Source organism: Falco rusticolus, chromosome 1 (assembly GCF_015220075.1).
Source record: "Falco rusticolus isolate bFalRus1 chromosome 1, bFalRus1.pri, whole genome shotgun sequence".
NCBI classification, from domain to species: Eukaryota; Metazoa; Chordata; class Aves; order Falconiformes; family Falconidae; genus Falco; species Falco rusticolus.
In genome coordinates, this window is record NC_051187.1 from 68,387,072 (window position 1) to 68,405,036 (window position 17,965).

At 52.3% G+C, this 17,965-nt stretch overlaps 1 protein-coding gene across 1 annotated transcript in view; it reads right to left on the bottom strand.

The window, feature by feature from the left end:
• Positions 1 to 11,833, bottom strand: part of PDGFRA (platelet derived growth factor receptor alpha) — a 35,493-nt gene extending 23,660 nt beyond the window's left edge. The window contains exons 1-3 of the mRNA XM_037382990.1: positions 11,569 to 11,833; positions 4,283 to 4,343; positions 2,358 to 2,672 (exon numbers count right to left, since the gene is read on the bottom strand). Of these exons, the coding sequence (XP_037238887.1) occupies positions 2,358 to 2,672; positions 4,283 to 4,331 (364 nt within the window). The 5' untranslated portion in view covers positions 4,332 to 4,343; positions 11,569 to 11,833. The remainder of the gene's footprint in view (positions 1 to 2,357; positions 2,673 to 4,282; positions 4,344 to 11,568) is intronic.
• Between the last annotated feature and the right edge of the window lie 6,132 nt (positions 11,834 to 17,965).

Sequence of the window (17,965 nt, forward strand, 5' to 3'; positions counted from 1 at the left end):
CCTAACCAATACATAAGCAGGGGGGAAAGTTAAAAAGAAAATAAAACATCTAAACACTTTCCATGTCAAAAATAAGAAATCAGTTGCATGTTGTTTATGCTGAACACTGTTAAAGCCACATTTCATCAAAAATAGTTCAAGGTACTTATCTCCAACATTACATTTATGAGACATAGCTAATTATGGTCACAGTATGTGGTTTTCAAAATATGGTATTTAACCAGAAAAAAAAAGCAAACAAACACCTGGTAGTTTTATTTCTTTTAAAGTCAACAAAATGCATGCCAACTTCCCTACCCAGCCAATCCAAAGTCTGAGTTTAAAACATAATTGCATAACACAGCCAACGTAAAAAGCATAGCCCTCAAATCATCTCCACTTGGCCATTCGGAATAAACAAATAATCCCTGCTAGCCTGAAGCTTCTGTGCAAAGCTTTATAATAAAATTTAATAAATAGCAATCCAAATCCCTCCAACAATAGACTTTCTGCTGCATTGGCAGGCTCTTTGTAGCAATATTCCAAACACAGCGCTCCATGCCAAAGATGCTGCCAACTCCATGTATTCATTTTCCCACTGTAATTTAAAACAGAAACAGGATTCACCTAGTTTGGTTTTCTGTGTGCTGTTAGTGAAAATAGGATACTGTGTGAAGTCTCAATGTAATCCTCCTTGGCTAAAGTGGGTTGCTGCCACCCATTGCCCTCCTAATTCATTGCAGGAAAAACAATTGTAAAGACAAAGTTTATAGTGGGAACAGAAACATTCTCTATAATTTGGAGAAAAGGATATGTTTCTGCATTTATGACATCTTGATGGTTAGCGAGTGGAAAAAATTACAGGGTGTCTCTGCCCTGAAAATCTGGTAGGCTGATGTCTAGAGGCTTTTAAAAACCAAACCAAAAAGCACTCTTGAAGAAATCTTCCATCTCTTGCCTTTATAGTCCTTCACTGATCGAGTTGCAAGACTGCTTAACAGCAACAACATCTTCTGGTGATTTGGTTAGAGCTGTTTGGAAATCAAGATACATGCGCCAAAGCCTGCAGCCTCTGCTGAAACATCTTGCTGCAAGAATGAACACAAACACTTCACATTCGTTGTGGGAAATGGAAATAAAGTCTTGGAAGAATCACTGTCCTCAAATCACATATCGTGAACGTAAAAGACTTAATGCCACTGCTAAATAGCCTTTAAAACAAGTCCTGTTACTGCTTTCTGATGTTTCCCCCTTCCACAGTCTTTCTTGTAGTTGCAGACATCATCTTCTTCACAACATACTACAGTTTTGCAGGATGATTTGCAATTTCTTCTCTCTTTTGTTTCCTGTTCAAAGTATTTACTGCAAATCGACTGGCTCGATCTTTCCTGGCCCTGCCGTTGTGTCACTTATCCCCTGAACCCCAGCCAATGCCAAGGAAACTTCCAGACAGGGCTTTACAAAGGCTGTCGCTTGTGGCTCGGCCTCTGGTGCCTTTCTCAGCTATGACAATAAAGATCTTCATCCCATGGATAGTGTGGAATGCCTTTAAACAGATTTCCAGTTGGAACAAGGAGGTGGGAAGGCAAAGCTGGGGGCAGGTCCTTCCGAAAAGAAGGGATGCCATTTTTTCAAGGTCCAACAGATTTTCCACCACTAAAGAAAAAGGCAGTGCAGGGCCTGGGAAGGCTGTGTTTTGCTTTGAAAATTACAGGGCACTGCATGCTAGCACCATATTTTTAATCTTGTGTCAGACTGGCCAGCAACAACACTTCTCGTTTCACCCTCCCTTGTGACAGCCACCCCCAAGATGTCTCCATTGCTTTGCTCTTCCCGGGCCCTGTGCACACATGAGCTTTTTCCAGTTCTCAGTTCAAGCCTCATTCAGGTTAAGAACGAGATATGGCCTTCCTTATCTTGCAACGGCTTTAGTGTCAGACATGGCACTGCTTTGGTCAGTACACATCCCAAAACATCCACCCAAGTCACCCCTGAAAGGACTGGCATCGACGTTAATCACCCCCTAGAGGCCAGACAAACCTGAAGGCTGGACATGCTCCCACAGCAGAGCTGACCTGGCCACCAAGGTCTGCTACCCAGTCCCTGGTGGTCAGAAGACCTCAGCTCTGAAATTGTGAATTCATCCCTCTTCTTGAGAACTGAAACTCTTACCTAAAATGTGAAAATCAATAGAAAGGAAGAGGAACACATCCATAGGCTCACAGGGGTTGGTCAGGATTTACACGTTAGGAAATGGCCCTGGGGTCATTTATGTTCTTGTGAGAGCAAATTGCCACCACCAATATGCCTCTTCTGACCACCCACTGTTCAGCTTTCCCATCCAAAACTCTGGGTACGGCTGTGGCACCCCCACTTACCAGGCACATAGATGTAGATGTCCTTCCCTTCCACTTCCCCATCCTCCACTTGAGTGTGGTTATAATAGCAAACATACAAGCCCGTATGAGCAGCCGAGGCATTTCCTACTTCGAGCACCGTCACGAAGAGGCCACTGTTGTTTTCTTCATGTCTAATGTCTATCCTGTGGCTTCCCTCGGTCACTGGGTACTGCCAGCTCACTTCACTGTCTCCAGAGCATTTGAGCGTGAAATTGGAATTCAGCTGTACCACCATTTCATTCCTATTGGGAACAATAGTCGGCAGAGGAAGCTGGCAAAATGTTAGGAACGGTCCTGCAAAAAAACACAAATAAATATCATATGAACACACAGAACAGCCTCAGCATGGGGAAGTGAAAGAAAGCACAGAGTATCCAGAGCAGCTTTTTTCCTGACCATTCAGATGTGCCGAGGTCCCAGGAAATTTGCCCTCCTTAAAAGCCAGAGCTTTGCCCAATGGATGCCAAACGGCTTCCCTTTGAAATGTTAAGTGTTTTCTTGCTCACTTGTTTGTCAAATCAATATGTGAAGACAGAGCTGAAGACAGAGGTGGTTCCCAAGACACACCGCAGCTTCCCAGCCCCAAATGTGGGCACGCCTGTGCTGCAGACCGGTGAATCCCACAGGCTGGCTGGCTTCTGGGTCACGGGCATCTCACAGCTCCTTACAGCAATGGTCAGGAAAGCGGGAAAGCGGCAGTTCTGTCAGTATTCTAGTAAGCTCACAACTGAAAGTTAGAAACCAGTTCTCAAAAACAACACCTGCATTTTACCTCTGGCTTCTATTTCTGCAAAGGGCAGCAGCAAGGGCTTAGAACAAAAATTTGTGCATCAGGTCTACCTCTAACCAAAATCTACAAAAATTTTATAGCCAAATAAAACCGTAATTCACCGAACTAGATGTTGTAGGTGGCGGTGGTTTTCAGATGCAATCTCCAGTTACTGCCTCAGATTTGCAAGCCTAAGTAATTTGTAGGTGGGCTGGTGCAGGTCCAACTCCCAGAAGGAAAATTAGAGGATTCACAAGCTAAAAAAAAACCAGGGAATTCACCAGGAAAACAGATTGGCTGTTTCAGTCTATCAAATGACCCGTACAAAACAGATAGGGTAGCTCGTGATAAACAAGCACTTAGGCCCACGGCGTGACAGTGGGCTCTGTGCAATAAACCAGCAGCAGGAACCCAGACTGTCTTTGAAGCCCGTTTCTCAGCCCTGCACGTGCTATCTCAGCCTGCAGGCCCCTGCTGTGTCTGGCGCTCTGTGGCCAGGCCTGCCCTGCCCTCCCCTCCCAACCCACGTGCTCGGCAGATGTTGGGCAGCTGGGCAGGCAGCCGCGGTGCAGGGTGAGCTGGTGGTGTGAAGTGGTGTGAGGTGGTGCCCTGAGGTGGTGCGGCATGGGGGGCTGCAAGGAGCCCACACAGGGGGCTGTGGTGAGCAGTGAGGTGCTGCAGCATGGGGGGCTGCAGGGGGTGAGCACGGTGAAGTGGTGCAGCACGGGGGGCTGCAAGGAGCCCACACAGGGGGCTGTGGTGAGCACGGTGAGGTGGTGTGGCACGGGGGCTGCAGGGGGGCCACAGAAGCAGCCACACCTGCACACGCTGCTGGAGAAACCCTGGCTAGGACAGGGCTGGGACAGCTGGAGGCAGGCAGGGTCACTTTCCCTGCACAGGTGGACAAACCGGGCAGGAGGCTACAGCAGCTGTAGGGGTGACAAAGTGGTCGGCACATGCTAGCGAAAGCACTGCATTCTCAGTAGGTCTTGTAGCCTACTGAAGGGAAGGGCAGAAAAACTGAGTTTGTAGCCAGCCGGCAACCGTTTGGCATTTGTTATTGTGGACACAATGAAAGCAAGCTTAAATAGGAATTTATGAAGGGATAGAGGTGGAGAGGACTATGGAACATTACCTGTGAGAAAGCATGCCAGGATCAGGAACGTCCGTGGGGAAGTACCCATAGCTACCAACAACTGGAACAGAAAGGAGAAGGCAAAAGAGTGCCAGTTAATGGACTGACAATGGCATGAGAGTTTGCAGGACCCCTCTCCTGCAGTGCCCTGGCACAGCTTCCTGACACTCTGCATGGTGCCACAGAGAGAAATGGCCCGGGGAGCCCGGCTCACACCCACAGCTCGCCGAGACACGTGCCACCACCTCCCACGAGGTACATGTGGCCACAGGCACATCACTGGCACAGGGAACACAGCTAAGGCACCACAGCCCCTTCTCTCCACCAGCAGTGTAGGGAGCCAAGTCCCGGTGCATCCCCCTTCCCAACAGCCTGCAAGCAGCTCTGACACCCACTGCAGCCCCCGGCGCCGAGCCCACAGAAACACCCCTGCACAGAGGCAGCACCCTCACAGGCAACCTGCCTTGGCTTTATGCACTAAGATCTGACCTTTCAGCTGCAAGTAGCTTTTGTGGGAGAAAAATCATAATTTAAAGCTACTTTTATTACAAATAGTACAATCCTGAGTGATATTTTTGTTTTGCCATTGTACATATGTATATATATATAGCTTACTGAATACAATGCAATACAATAGTGTTTATTGCTTATTTAGCAAGAATTCCCTTGATCGAGAGACAAGCTATTTGAAACATATGCTGAAATTTTCTAATGGAATAAATCCATGATAGACTGTAGACCAGCACTGCCGTTTGCAGAGCATCTCCTCTCCCAAACAGCATGGAGAGTCATAGATCACATGCGTTAATTTCAGCTTTCAAACACATAATCCTAAAGCATCAGTCTTGAAGAGGCAACAATGGCAGTAAGCATCTGTGCAATTTTTGTACCATCTAATGACATTTCTACTTAAAACCCTCAAGTAGCCTGCTAGATAACTTCCAAAGGACGAGCTCCTACAAGCCCTGTTCCCATTGATATCAATGGACATTTTGTTGGTGGCTTTAATAGTAACTGGATTTGGCCCAAAGCCAATATAGATTAAAAAAAGACTGCATGGAAGAGCCCCTAATCTGAAACATACACCAAGGAGTAAAAGAAAGGATGATGTGCCAAGACAGGGACTACTTTTCCAAGGTTCTGGAGAGTTTCTATTCACCCTCTCGTATTCAGTTCCTGATGCTGAGATGGGAAAGCACGTAGGTGCATCTAGTTATTATGACTATGCCAGTGCCGTATGGGAGTTAAATGCTCACATGCCAAGGACTGTTTCTGAACTATCCCGTTGTCCTTCCGCAACGTGCAGAGCAGACAGTACGCCTTTGCAAAGCAAAAAGTATTTGATACTTGAATCAAACATAATCAAAAAAATGTCTCAGAAGCAGGATTAGAAGACTTACAAACTACCAGCCTCAAAAACATGTACAAACAACTTGGGAAATTCAGCTGACAACATTCCAGCAGAGATGAGGCATTTTGCCTGATTCTTCAATTAGCAATAATTGCCATGTATTTATGTATCTGTCTCACACTGATAACAGACTCTTGGGCATCAAAGAAGTCCCTCGGTTTCAGCATCCTTACTCATTTTTATCACATTTATATCCTGTAATTTTTTCTGATAAAGTAACCCGTTGTAAATCTTTAAAGGCTTACCATGGTCTGCTTTATTGGTCTGACTCCTAGCCTCCCAACATCCACAAGACAATGTTACCCCACTGTCTGCCAAGTTTCCTTCTCTCCCCCTTCCATGTTGTTTTTTCCAGACTATTCAGTGCAAGTGATGCAGCACAGAAGGAGAAAAAACAAAGCTAGCTCATCTTTTGTACACCAGTCTGCAGAAGCTCTGCTGAAGTGGACTTGCACTGTTGCAGAGCTCTGTGTGTGAGGGCCAAACCTGTGCAGGTGAAGACTGAAGCCCCGTGACTACACTGCTGTAAGTACACGTGATGACATTTCCAAAGTGCTACTTTGAATTTGCTGTCTTGGTTAGGCTGCCATAGAAATCAGTAAGAGCTGAGTGCCTCAATCTACCATTGCAGTTTAAAAACACAAGGACCTAACTAAATTTCTTTTCTCCATCTGGCTATTCTTTCACAACCCAAAGCTTTGATCTTTCCTCAATGACCCATTAATCTCATCAACTCCCAGGGCAACACTTCCTCACTGTGACAGACAGAATGTACTAAGGATTCACCATCATCTGTATTCAAAATGTATTTGAACTGGATTTAGTTAGATCATGCATCTGACTTGAGCACGCTGGAGTCCCATCACCAGCATATTCTCACACGTCAGTGCCAGAATCAGGATTTAATACCGGTACAACTTCACACATGTGAGCAAGAGAGAGTTTACTCATTCCCACAACACCAAGCAGGTACAATTCACGTGCTTTTGTTTATTTATAAACAATGAATTTTCTATGCACTTATATTTGGCTTCTCCACCTTCCTTATGGCAGAGCAGTCCTCTTTGTCCTAAACCACCCAAATCTCAGCCCTGAATAAATACATCAGGTTCAATTCCTACCACCGCTCCATCAAACCGTAAGTTGGTGTAACCTCATTGAAGCCAGTAGATTTATGAAAGCTGAAGCCCAGTATTGACAACACACATACAACTTAAGTTTGAGTCAATCTTCATTCCTTGCATACCTTGAACACTGCTAGCTAAAATAGTAACATGGGCATGTATAGTGAAAGCTAGATGATGCCACAAGGGGTTTGCCATACTCTCTGCAGGGAAGGCTGATTGCCCAAGATAAAACAGCCATTGCATCTATTTTAACCCCTGGGGTTTGAAAGATCTGACTGAAATCCTAGTATCTCTCTTGGGTGCATTAGTGGTAAAAAATCAGGAAAATAACACCTGAAGAACTGTTAACAGCAAGGAACCAACCTTCCAAACACTCACTGCCAAGCACTGGCTTCCTACCAAGAAAGGTTTCATTGACTGCACCACAGAAGACAAAGTAAAAACGTATCCAGACATCCAGTGGAAATAGGTGTTCAGAAAATGCTGATGTTCCTAAGGTGATTGCTCTACACGACCTAGAGAGAAAGCACGGCGGTGGACCAAGAAGAGCCAACGGTATATATTTTTTCGTACCGCAATAAATCAAACAAAGACCTCTTTCAAGACAGAAAACTAGCCCATCTGCCAGAAAACTGGAGACTACCAGACTGATTTCCTGCCAGCTACCCGGTCACTGCAGTTCGCCCTCTTGGCCACTGGATGGCAATGTTGATTCACATTAGTGAGCCAAACGTCGAGCAGAAGACAACGCTAGTCTCCAGCGCAGCAGAAGGAATATAGACTGGCTCTCCTGTTACCAACTTAAAATTCCGATTTCTTACATTTTAATTCCATGCGAGTTCACCTATTTAAACAAAACAAAACAAACAAAAAAAAAAAAACCAAACAAACAACAACTGGTCCCTATTGCTCTGTATTTACATATGTGATAAGACACTAGCTGGATTGCAAATACTGGCACGTAGTGATGTGATTATCTTTATTATGAAAGGGCTGGATAATTTCAGTGGTGATTTTGTCAGAGTGGCAGTCTGTCCTTCTGGGAAGACTGATATTTTCCAGGAAGAGCTAAGGCCAGCCCAAGAAAAGAGGGGAACATTTCCTCCTTGCAGCATATGTCGCTAGCTAAACGTAAAAGTTCAGACAGGACCTCCTGAAACATTTCTCGGTTCTCAATTACCAAATTGAAAACTCAGCTCTCCATAAGAACAGAGCTGCCCTGTGGTGCTAACAGATGGGTCTGAAGGTTTCTCTGGGGAAGGGCTCAAACAACAAAACAAACTTTCTTCAATGAAAAAACCTGACAAGTATTCTTCTCAAATAAGGCTTTCTCCACACCCCTTTACAAGTATTTGCATCCATCATAACCTGTACACAGGGATAACCATGCACCAAGACTAGCCCAGTGCTGGGGTCCTGCAGAGCACCTCAGGCTCTGCAGGACACACAGTGATGGCTGCTACCCAATAAGCCTACTAGTCAGCCCCAATTCTGCAGCCTAACCTTCAAGGACAGATTAGGAGCTACAGGTGGGGGGAAATTTGCAAAGTCTGAATTTCCCCTCCTCAGTCCAAAGAGGATTTTCCAGACTGTCTCAGCAAACAGACAGAAGGATTGGCACTTCCAAGGAATAACATCTCACTTAGGTTCTCGGGATCAAATCAAAGAACACCCCAGATCCCAACTCAAGTGCTCAGAAGCACTGCATGGAAAAAACAATCCATCTCTGTTGACCACAAGAGCTGGGAAGCCTAGCTGTTGCAAACTTTTCCCTTGGGTGCCCAAATCTTTATTGGCCTGAAAAAGATGAGTCAAGCAGGAGAGCAAGGCAAGAGGGAGAGAAAGGATTGTTTGCTTGCGTGCTTGCTTTTTCAAAATTATCAGCAATTCTTGCCACCACCAGGAAAAATAACCTCTCAGAAGTAGTTCACTGGTCTTTAAAACAGGCAAAGCAAACATCTTTTATTAAAATTTTCAGGGTTCACTTGCAGAAGTAGTGCCATTGTGGCCATGAATTGAACTAAGGACGCAAGCAAGGTGAGGATTGCATAAGGTTATTCATTTCACCCTCATTTTTAGACCAACCGGTATAGCTGGAAATAACCAGCAAGGTCTGGGGTATGTGAGACTTTTTCTGTCTATATACACTGTACTCTAATCCTAGCTCGATACTGTAGTACTGCCGAGAGGTATTTTATTAAAATATTTATTACTTCCTGCTTTCTTGAAACCGCATACCTATATATTACCCTCACAGCTGCATGAAGATTTCCCATACATCAACAAGCAAATAACAGGGAAGATGGCCCCAGTGCCCAATGGCAGCCGGACTGGCACACCTCCTGCCCCTTGGTGCCGGGAGAGCAGTACCAGAACAAGGGGTCTCATTTTAAAGCAGCAGGAGAGCGCCTGCAGGCTGGGAGAGCAGAGCTGGTTTGCTTGTGGACTCCTAAATCCCAGTGCTTTGTGCGGTCTCATTTTTCTTCAAACTTTTTTTTTTTCCAGCTTCGAGGTTGGCTAAACTGCTGTTTAGCTGAGGGCCTTTCTAAAATGCTCTTTGTTAACTAGAAGCTAAAGCCGAAGACCCTTGCTGGGAGATCTTTCCCTAGCATTTCTAAACCCAGAGTTAAAAGTCGGGACTCCACAGTTCAGATTTTGTTCAGCCAATGACAGAGGAACCTTTGATGCCCGTCTCCTTGCTTTGATCCCGACTCTTGCCCCATCCAGGGACACGGAATTAAGGTAGCCGAGCAGGGATCCCAGCTGGGCCCTGCATCGGCCCTGGGAGATGCCGAGGGTATAACAAGCCTCCCTGCCCCCCTTCCCCTGGTGCGCCCTGTCGGGGAGACAGCAGGCCACCTACAGCCAGCTGGGACCGGGGTGGGAATGGGGGGAGGGGGGTATGTTGACACTCTCCAGTCCCCATCAGGCTGCAGGCGCTTGCCAGACCCTGCCTGCCCGCGGGGAGCCCTGGCGGCAGCCCCCAGGGAGCAGTGAAGTGACACTGCCGGGGCTCCCCCTCGGGCCGCGGCCCCTCAGCGGAGCCCGACGGCTGGAGCCGCTGCGGATCAAAGGCTGCCCGGGACGCGGAGCAAACCTAGCAGAGATGGCAACTCCCAGCCACTTCGCTGTTTGTCTGGGAAACAATAGGAAAGCCTTTGCCAAGCTGGAGCGGTATTATTTGTTGGGTTTTTTTTTAATGCGAGGTAGCCGGGAAAAAGAAAAGCGGGGTAGGTGAGACGGAGGGGGCAGAGCGAAGCCGTGCTCCCCTCCGGGGCTGGCTAATTCTGCTGGCGCTGCCATCCGGGGCTTCTTCTCCAGCCCTCTCCGTCGGGCGAGGCGCGGACCCCGAGGGTGCGGGGTCTGGAGAGGGGGCGGGAGTCTCGGCGGGGGACAGATGTTGTGCCCCTGTTCAGAGCTGTGGGACCAAGGGAAAGCGATGTGCCCGCAGCCCTGGGGACGGGTCCGTCGGTCCCCCTGCGACCAAGGCGATGCCCTTTCCGCCCCGGGCGCGCAGCCTTGGGCCCCGGAGGAGTGCCAGGGAGCTGGAACGTTTGCAAGAGACGCGCCGAAAATGCCGTCGAGGGGAGCTGGAAACGTGCCCCCGGCCCGGGCGGGGGCCAGGGCATCGCCCCCTCCTTTGCGCCGCGGTCGCCCTCCCGGCGGGATGTGGGCAAGCCCCGGGGCTAGCGGCTGCGCCCCGGGGCTGCTGCTGCCTCGCTAGAGCTGTCGCTGCTGGCTCCAGAAAAAGCTGTTCAAGTCCTGTTCTCTGGAACGGCTCCTGGGCCGCGGGGTCCGCGTCCAAAAATGTTGAGCAATGCCGCGGAGAGCCAAAAAGCCATTTCCTACTTGCTCCTAGGACTTTTCCAGGGGACTCCAGCCTGGCAGAGTCTGGCAAGTTTGCAGCCTCCGCGCTTGACAAAATCCAAACGGTGGCCGCGAAGGCTTTGCCCTCCCCCGGGGAAGGGGGCGGTGGGCTCCAGCAGTCCGGCGGGGCATGCGGCAGGGCTGGCGTTCCCGTTGCGAGAAGGAGCTGTAAGCTGGAAGGGCTCCAGGTACCAGTCCTGCTTAAATTCAGCATCTTCCCTTCTGCTGAGACGTTTAAAAAAAGACGGGGCGCGCAGGGATCGCGCTCGGGTTGCCTTGAGGGGGTTGTGTGCGCGCCCCCGCTCGAGATCTCGGGGCGTTTTAGGCTACCCGGTCAGGGGGAGTGAGGTGGGAAGGGGGGTCTGAAGAGGGAAAGGTGGTGAAAAACAAAGGGTGGGGGAAGGGACGGGAGAGCAGCCGGGTGAAGGGAGCGAGGGATGCGAGAAAAGGGGGAGCCGCTTGCTTTGTCGGTGCGCGTCCTCCCGTCCCCCCTGGGCGGACGCCGCCGCTGCCCGCGGAGCCCCGGAGGGTCGCTCCCGCCCCCGCGGCAGGAATGCGGAGCGGTGGCCCCCACCGTCCCAATGTGTTTGTCATTAACGCTGCCCGCGCCGCTCGCCGCCGCGCCCCGACGGCCGGCTCCGCGCTGCCCTCCGCGGGGGCCGCCCGCGCCCGCCGCCCCCCGCCGTCCGCGCCCCGCGGGAGGGAGCTCCCCGCCCGGCTCAGAGCGTCGGGGAAAGAGGGCAAGAAAAGAAACAACCACAAAACCAAACCAACAACAAATAAACGGAGGAGAAAAAGAAAAAGAAATTAAAGAGAGGAAAAAAAGCGGGAGAAAAGGTGAAAAACAGAAAAAGGTGGGGAAACTGCCCCTCACCTCTTACCTTCTCCTTTATAATCCGCAGCCCCAGTCCTGCAGATTGTAAAATATCCAAAATATGTCCACGTCTTTTGTGACTCTCCCCGCTCAGCCGCGCTCTTACCCTCCCGCTCGCCCTCCCTCCCGATCCGACTGTAATGGTCTCACAAACCGCGTCCCGTAATTGATTCAATGTTATAGTCCATCCTTCCAAAACTAATCATTTGCTTTAAGTAAATAGCTGTCAGGAAATGAAGCCCCCCTCCGGCCCCTTCAGAATAAGAGCCGCCCTGGCTCGCCCGGCGCCCCCAGCCCCGCGGCCGGAGGCGGGCGCGCCGACGGGAGGCTCTTACGCAGGCAGGGGGGCGAGCCTCTGCCTCCAGATTTCAGCAGCCTTGCAGGGGAGGGGGGAGGTTAGCCATATGGCAGGGGCGAGGGGGAGGAAAGGGGGGAGCGGGGAGTTTTGCACTGCAGGGGGAGAAAATAAAAAACAAAAACAACCCCCAAAAAAAGCCCAAAAAACTTTCATAAAAACTCCGAGCGCTCCCAATTTCATGAATGAGTCTTCTCTCCTCAGACCCTCCAGGACGGTGGGTCGGGCGCCGGGCTCGGCGTCCACGGTCACATTGTGAGTTTATGGATGGGCAGTTGGATCTGGAAACGAATTCGCGGGTTCCTCGTGTCCTTTGCACACTGCCGAGCTGCGGCTCGGGCTCCAGAGCTGGACGGACGGCCGTGAGGCAGCCCGGAGCGGGAGGCACTGGGAGAGAGGGGGAGAGACGACTCACTAACGTTTATGAATGAAAGACGCAACGAAAGGTAACTTTCGCCAGGAGCCAGCCCCCCCAGCCCCGCTGCTCCGACGGCACCGAGGAAGCTCTTCTCATCCTCTGCCTCCGCTTTGCCCAGCGCGACGCCCAGGAGCGCCCGGGCCGGGGGTGCCTGCGGGGGCCGGGGCAGCGCACGGCCGCGTCCCTCCTGTTTGAACACGCTCCAGACGGAGCTTTGATCCCCGCCGGGGAGCCAGCACCGGCTATCTCTGCTTTGTTGACCGTCGCTATCGGCTGGCGATAAGGGGCGGCCGGGGGAGCTGCCGGGGCGCTGCCAGGAGCCCGGTGCGGCGGGCTCCGCGGCGGGGAGGCGAGCGGGGCCGGCGGGGCGATGCGGCGGCCGCGGGAGAGGGGGCAGTGCAGCCCCAGGAAAGGAGCGGCGGGGAGGCCCTGCCCGCCCGCCGGCCCCTGGGGAGGGCACCGGCCCAGCGCTGCGCCCGGGGCTGCTCCCGCTCCCAGGCTCACACACACACCCCGCACCTCTTCTTTCCTTTCAGTATTAAACAAGAGAGAAGTTCGTTCTCGGAGGCGAGCGCCAGCATACAGTGCCTGTTCTCTTTCCTAAGGAGAATAAACCTCCGAAGCGAAGATGCCCCGGGGGGGCGGGGGCAGAAACCAGAACCGGCTGCCCTGGAAAGCGCTCCCGGGCTGAGGTGCTGCTGGCTGGGCCCGCAGTGTCCCCGGCGGGGCTCCCGGCCCCTTGCACGCCCGCCACCAGCGCATCCCCGGCTCGGCTGAGTGCACAACCCCGCTATTGCTTCCACATGTTCCTCCAGGAAATCATCGGAGTCAAATCTGTGAGCAGCCCCTGGTCGGAATGCTAACAGGATACCGTAATGCTTGTGAATAAACAACAGGCTCCCAGTGAGTCAAAAAGCATGGCCAAACAACAACAAAAAAAACCCACAACCCAACCCAGGGCAAAAAAAAAGCACACCGCAGCCTGGAACACTCTACCTGGAGGAAGGGGGGGAGGGGGGGAGCGAGCGCACGTAGCAGCCTGAATCCCTTAATTTGTGGAGGGAAAAGTACTATCATCACTTGGGTCGGAGCTGCGGGCTCCTGCAGATTTCAGCCCTACGGAGATGTGCTGTTCAGACCGGCGGCAGCAACTGCCCGTGAGTTCCGAGGCGATCCTGCTGGGCTCGGCCCGTAATTTACCGTCGTGAACGTACGTGGTTTAACGTGCGAGGCCGTGGAGGTGATTCCCGACGAAGTACCGTCAGAACGGCATGCAATGCGAGAGTTTCTCTCGCAAAAAGAAGGGAACAAAAGGGGAGGCGGCGCCTTCTGGTTGTAATTACCTGCCTCATTTGAATAATGCCTTTGTCACGATCATTATCGAGCGGTCGTTAACGGCTTCCACGTGGATCTCCTAAGACCCAGCGAAAAATAAAAATTGAGGTTGGGGGGACTGGCAAAGCTGCCTGCCAGGCCAGGCTGGCGCTGCGGGTGCCCGACGGCCTCTGCGGGGACCGGGACGGCGGTGTCCTGTCACCCAGAGCACCCCCGGGGAAGCGGGGACGCTTTCCCCGACGTGGCTTCCCCCTTCCCCACGCCAAGGGCTGGCTCCACGCTGGCCGCCGCGGGGAGCGCCCCGCCAAGGGGCCGGGAGCCGCGGGGCCGATCCCCCTCCGAAGGGTCGCGGTGCCGGGGGGTCGGCCCGCGCAGGGGAGGTGGTAGCTAAAATAAACTCTCCGGGACGGCTGCGGAGCTCTACCCACCGCCCCGCGTGGCGCAGGGGGGTCCCGTCCAGGGAGGCGTGGGGGACTTGGGGTTAGCGAGAGGACAGGCTGGGGGTGGGGGGATTTTTACCGCTGCGGCTCCCCTCTCCTCTCCCCTCTCCTCCCGCCTTCCCCTCCCCCGAAGAGTTGGAGCATGAGGCATCCCGCTAGCGTGTGTTTACGCGGCAACAGATGGGAGCCGCACATCTTAAACAAAACTGCGGCGCCCGGGCTAGAGCCGCTCTCGCCTGTTTATGCTGCCAACCTGCCCCCGGGGGGTGGGGGTCCCTCCCCGGGCCCGCAGCGCCGGCAGGGTCCGAGCAGCGAGCACCGTCGGGGTGTGTTTTTGCAGGGCGGCTCGTTCAGCTTTCGGACGCTTCCAGGCGGGCTGGGAGCCTGCGAGCATCCCCCACCCTCCTCCCCTGGAGAAGTCCCAATTTGCTGCAAGTAATGAGCCCTTTCGGGCGGCTGTCTCCCAAGGGCGAGCCGGGCGGCGCTCAGCTGGCCGGGGCTACGAGGCAGCCCGATAGGTGGCCCATGTGGGGTCCCAGCGGGCTCCTGCGGGGGGCGGCAGGGGTGCCCCGGCTCGGGCCCCGCGCGAAGCCCCGCCGTGGGGCCGCAGCCCTTTGTCTCGGTGGGAAGGCAGGTCTGGTTTTGATTAGCGGTACCCACGTTGCGCGGTGCGGGGGGTCAGCCGCAGCCTGCTCGCCCCTTTTACCTTTCGGAGCAGGAACCCCTGCGCGGTGTGGAGCAGCTACAGCCTGTAGCAGACACCCCTCAGACCCCTGAAAGAGGGAGAAAGCGGAGCGGCCTTTCATCGCTTGTCTCGATACATCTCCGCTCGCATCTATCGCGGAGGGAGGAGAACAACGGCAGAGAGGGCTTCCTGAGGCAGAAAAGGAGCAAGTCAGGGGATCGCCAACACCCACACCCACCCCCCGGCCCCCCGGGAGATGTGCGCTGCCCACAGGAGGGCCCTGTGTGCATTTACAGTCCTAGCAGTTGGGGTTTTGTTCGGTGAGGGTTTTTTTCTTTCCCTCTTTCCACAACACCAGATTCCCTCATTTTGTTTGCTCAACAGAATTTGGCTCTGAATAGCAGGGATCCCGTGTCACCGGCAGGACAGGGAGCCAGACAAAAGAAACTAACGTTGCACAGCCTGCCCTCCCCAACCTTTATTTTGATTCCCCACATGGCTGGTTAAGGTAGTTCCCCGTGCCCGTCGTTTTCCCACTGAGGCCGCTGCTGCCACGTCGGGTTGTTTTGCTTTCATTGTTGCGTTTGGCTCTTGACATTAAAAGATGCCAAAACAGCCGTGGAAGCCTCATTCTATGAAAAACAGGCTTTGTTTTCCCTTCTGCTCCCGCGCTGACTTTTTGACTGGGGCAGGATGAACAGGCTGCTCTGGTCCAGAAGCAGCCCGAACGCCGTGCAGGGGCGAGAAGGCGAGGGGAACACGGGCTGTGCCCCCGGCCAGCCCTCCGCCGGCGCCGCGCCGCTCTGCCCCGGCGCCCCAGATCCCGGGCCGGGGAGCCCCGGGCGCCGCCGCCGCCCCGTCGGGGCGGGGGGTCCCGGAGGTGCCCCTCGCCGGGCCGGCCGTGGTGCGCGGGCAGCGTCGCCGCCGCCCGCGACACTAGAGGGCACCGGAGCCCGCGGGAGCAGCCGGGCCGGCCCCGCCGAGGCCCAGCCCGCCCCGGGGCGGCTCTGGTGTTAACGAAGGGATCGAGCGGGTTTGCGGAGGGTGAGGCTCGGGGCCGCCCGCCCACCCCCGACAGTCTGAGGGCTTCATCCCTGCAGATCCAGCCTGTCCTGCCTCGGGCCGCCGCGAGCAGGGCTCGGCAGCTCGGGGGATGTGGATGCTGCAAGTGAAGCAGGGAGGACCATTCCTCCCGTGCCACAGATGGCAAGCTTTCCCTCTGAAATCAAAGCACCTCCTCTGCTGATTCAGCCCAGGTTTGATTTCAGTTCATAACTCCCGAGACCATTATCGCTGCCTCTCTTCTTTCAAGCTGCAGCAATTAATGGATTACAGCAGGACAAAACCGCAGCCAGACCAGGATGCTTTGGTTCTACATCTATTTACTATTAGTACCAGCTTTGCCCCCTCAGGCTGCTGTGCTTGAGGACCCAGCCCTGAGTTCTGCACGGGGGAGCTGTCTCGGTGTGGAGGCCACCCAGGACATAATAGTCACTGTCACCCTTGACACGATGGGCACGGGCCAGCCCTGGTCTGTGTCAGTGTCAGTCTCTGCCCATGCCTGGGCTGACCACATCCACCACACATCCCTCCCATGGGCACGGAAGAGCCAAGATAGGCTGAGCATCACCAAGTGCCAAATTCAGGGGAGATCCAATGTGTGTGTTTACAGACTACCCTGAATTGCCCTTGCTCCAGATGTTGGATGCCATTTTTCTGCTGCATCCCACAAGAGGTTTTCTTCTGATGCTTAGTGATAAACAATATATCCCTTCCGGATGATTTACTGCAGAATAACAGGAGCTATGGCCAAGGTTTCTGAATTATAATTGGCTTTCTGAAAGGATCCCTCTCCTCCCTGGATGTTTCATGCTCCAAAACACCATCACAAACAAAACACAATCCCTCTGTTTCTGTGGCACAGAGAGATTCTGAGCATGAGTCTCCCCCATCTCAAGGATAAAGGATAAGGAAAGTCATCAATGCCTCTTAGGAGCTTGCAGAATTGGGGTTTGTGTGGAGACAGTGGAGGTTATGAGTTTCACCCGATACTTTCCAAAACAGCTCAAACCCTAATCTACCATTAGGAACTGCAAGGATCAGCACCCATGTTGACACAGTCATCAAAAAGCTCCAGAGCTGGAAACAAATTTAGTCATTCCTCTTAGTCATCTGATTCAGTTACTCACTCTACTTTTATGTACCAGGATTGTGCTGGAGGTGCATTGGCAGGAGGTGTGAATCACATTGTTATTCTTCTTGCAGTGCTGTGTGTTTCTTGTACTCAGACACAAGATCGAGGTTAGTTCTATAACCCTAATCTGTGATGGAAGAAATACAGCTGGTGCCAATCACACCTAAAGCCGTTTCAAGAGTGCCAGTGGCTGAAGCCCACACATTCAGTTTTCTTTCTTTAGTGGAGAGACAGGAGGGACTGACACACTGAAAGGTCAGGGGAAACTGTTCCTCTGTTTTCTGTCACTTAGATGAAAGACTGTTTGGGCTTCCCCTTTTGTCTGAAGTCACCAGGTTTCTTTCTGTATCTCACCCAATTCTGCAGGGAGCAATTTCTGCTTCAGTTCCATGTTCATCTCCCTGTCTGCTGTTGACAATCCTTTAGACTACTCATTTATATGCTTGAGCAAGGTGGTTGGAGAGGGAGGAACAAGAAAGTCAGATGAGAAGAAAATGCAGGTATAGGTCCCTTCCCTGCAGCCATGGATGTGAAGCTACAGCTCAGGCTTAACAGGGAAGCGCTGGTGTAGCTGAAGAACAGGGGATACAGCAGCATGTAGGTAGGTTTTGATCCTTGGACTGCTGGCTGTTCTAGTCAGATACTCTGTTTTTTAACCTAAATTATCTTTTGAGAAAGAGTCTGATGTGGAAACTGGACCAGATTCTGCTTTGTGTAAATCTGGTGTAACTAACTTCAAGGGAAATATTCCAGATTGAATCTGGTACAATTAAGATTAAAAATTGGCTCTGGAAGTCTTTTCTTTGGCAATAAAGTTAGAGAAGTACTGTGAAGAAAAATAATTCAAACCAGGACATTGTTTCAGTGCTCTTTAAAATAACATATGCTATAGGCGCTTTGAAGGCAGTTGCTCTCCATGGCAGCAGTATTTTAAAACTTTCACTTTGGTTCCACTAACCAAGTTAACCCTTGATAAC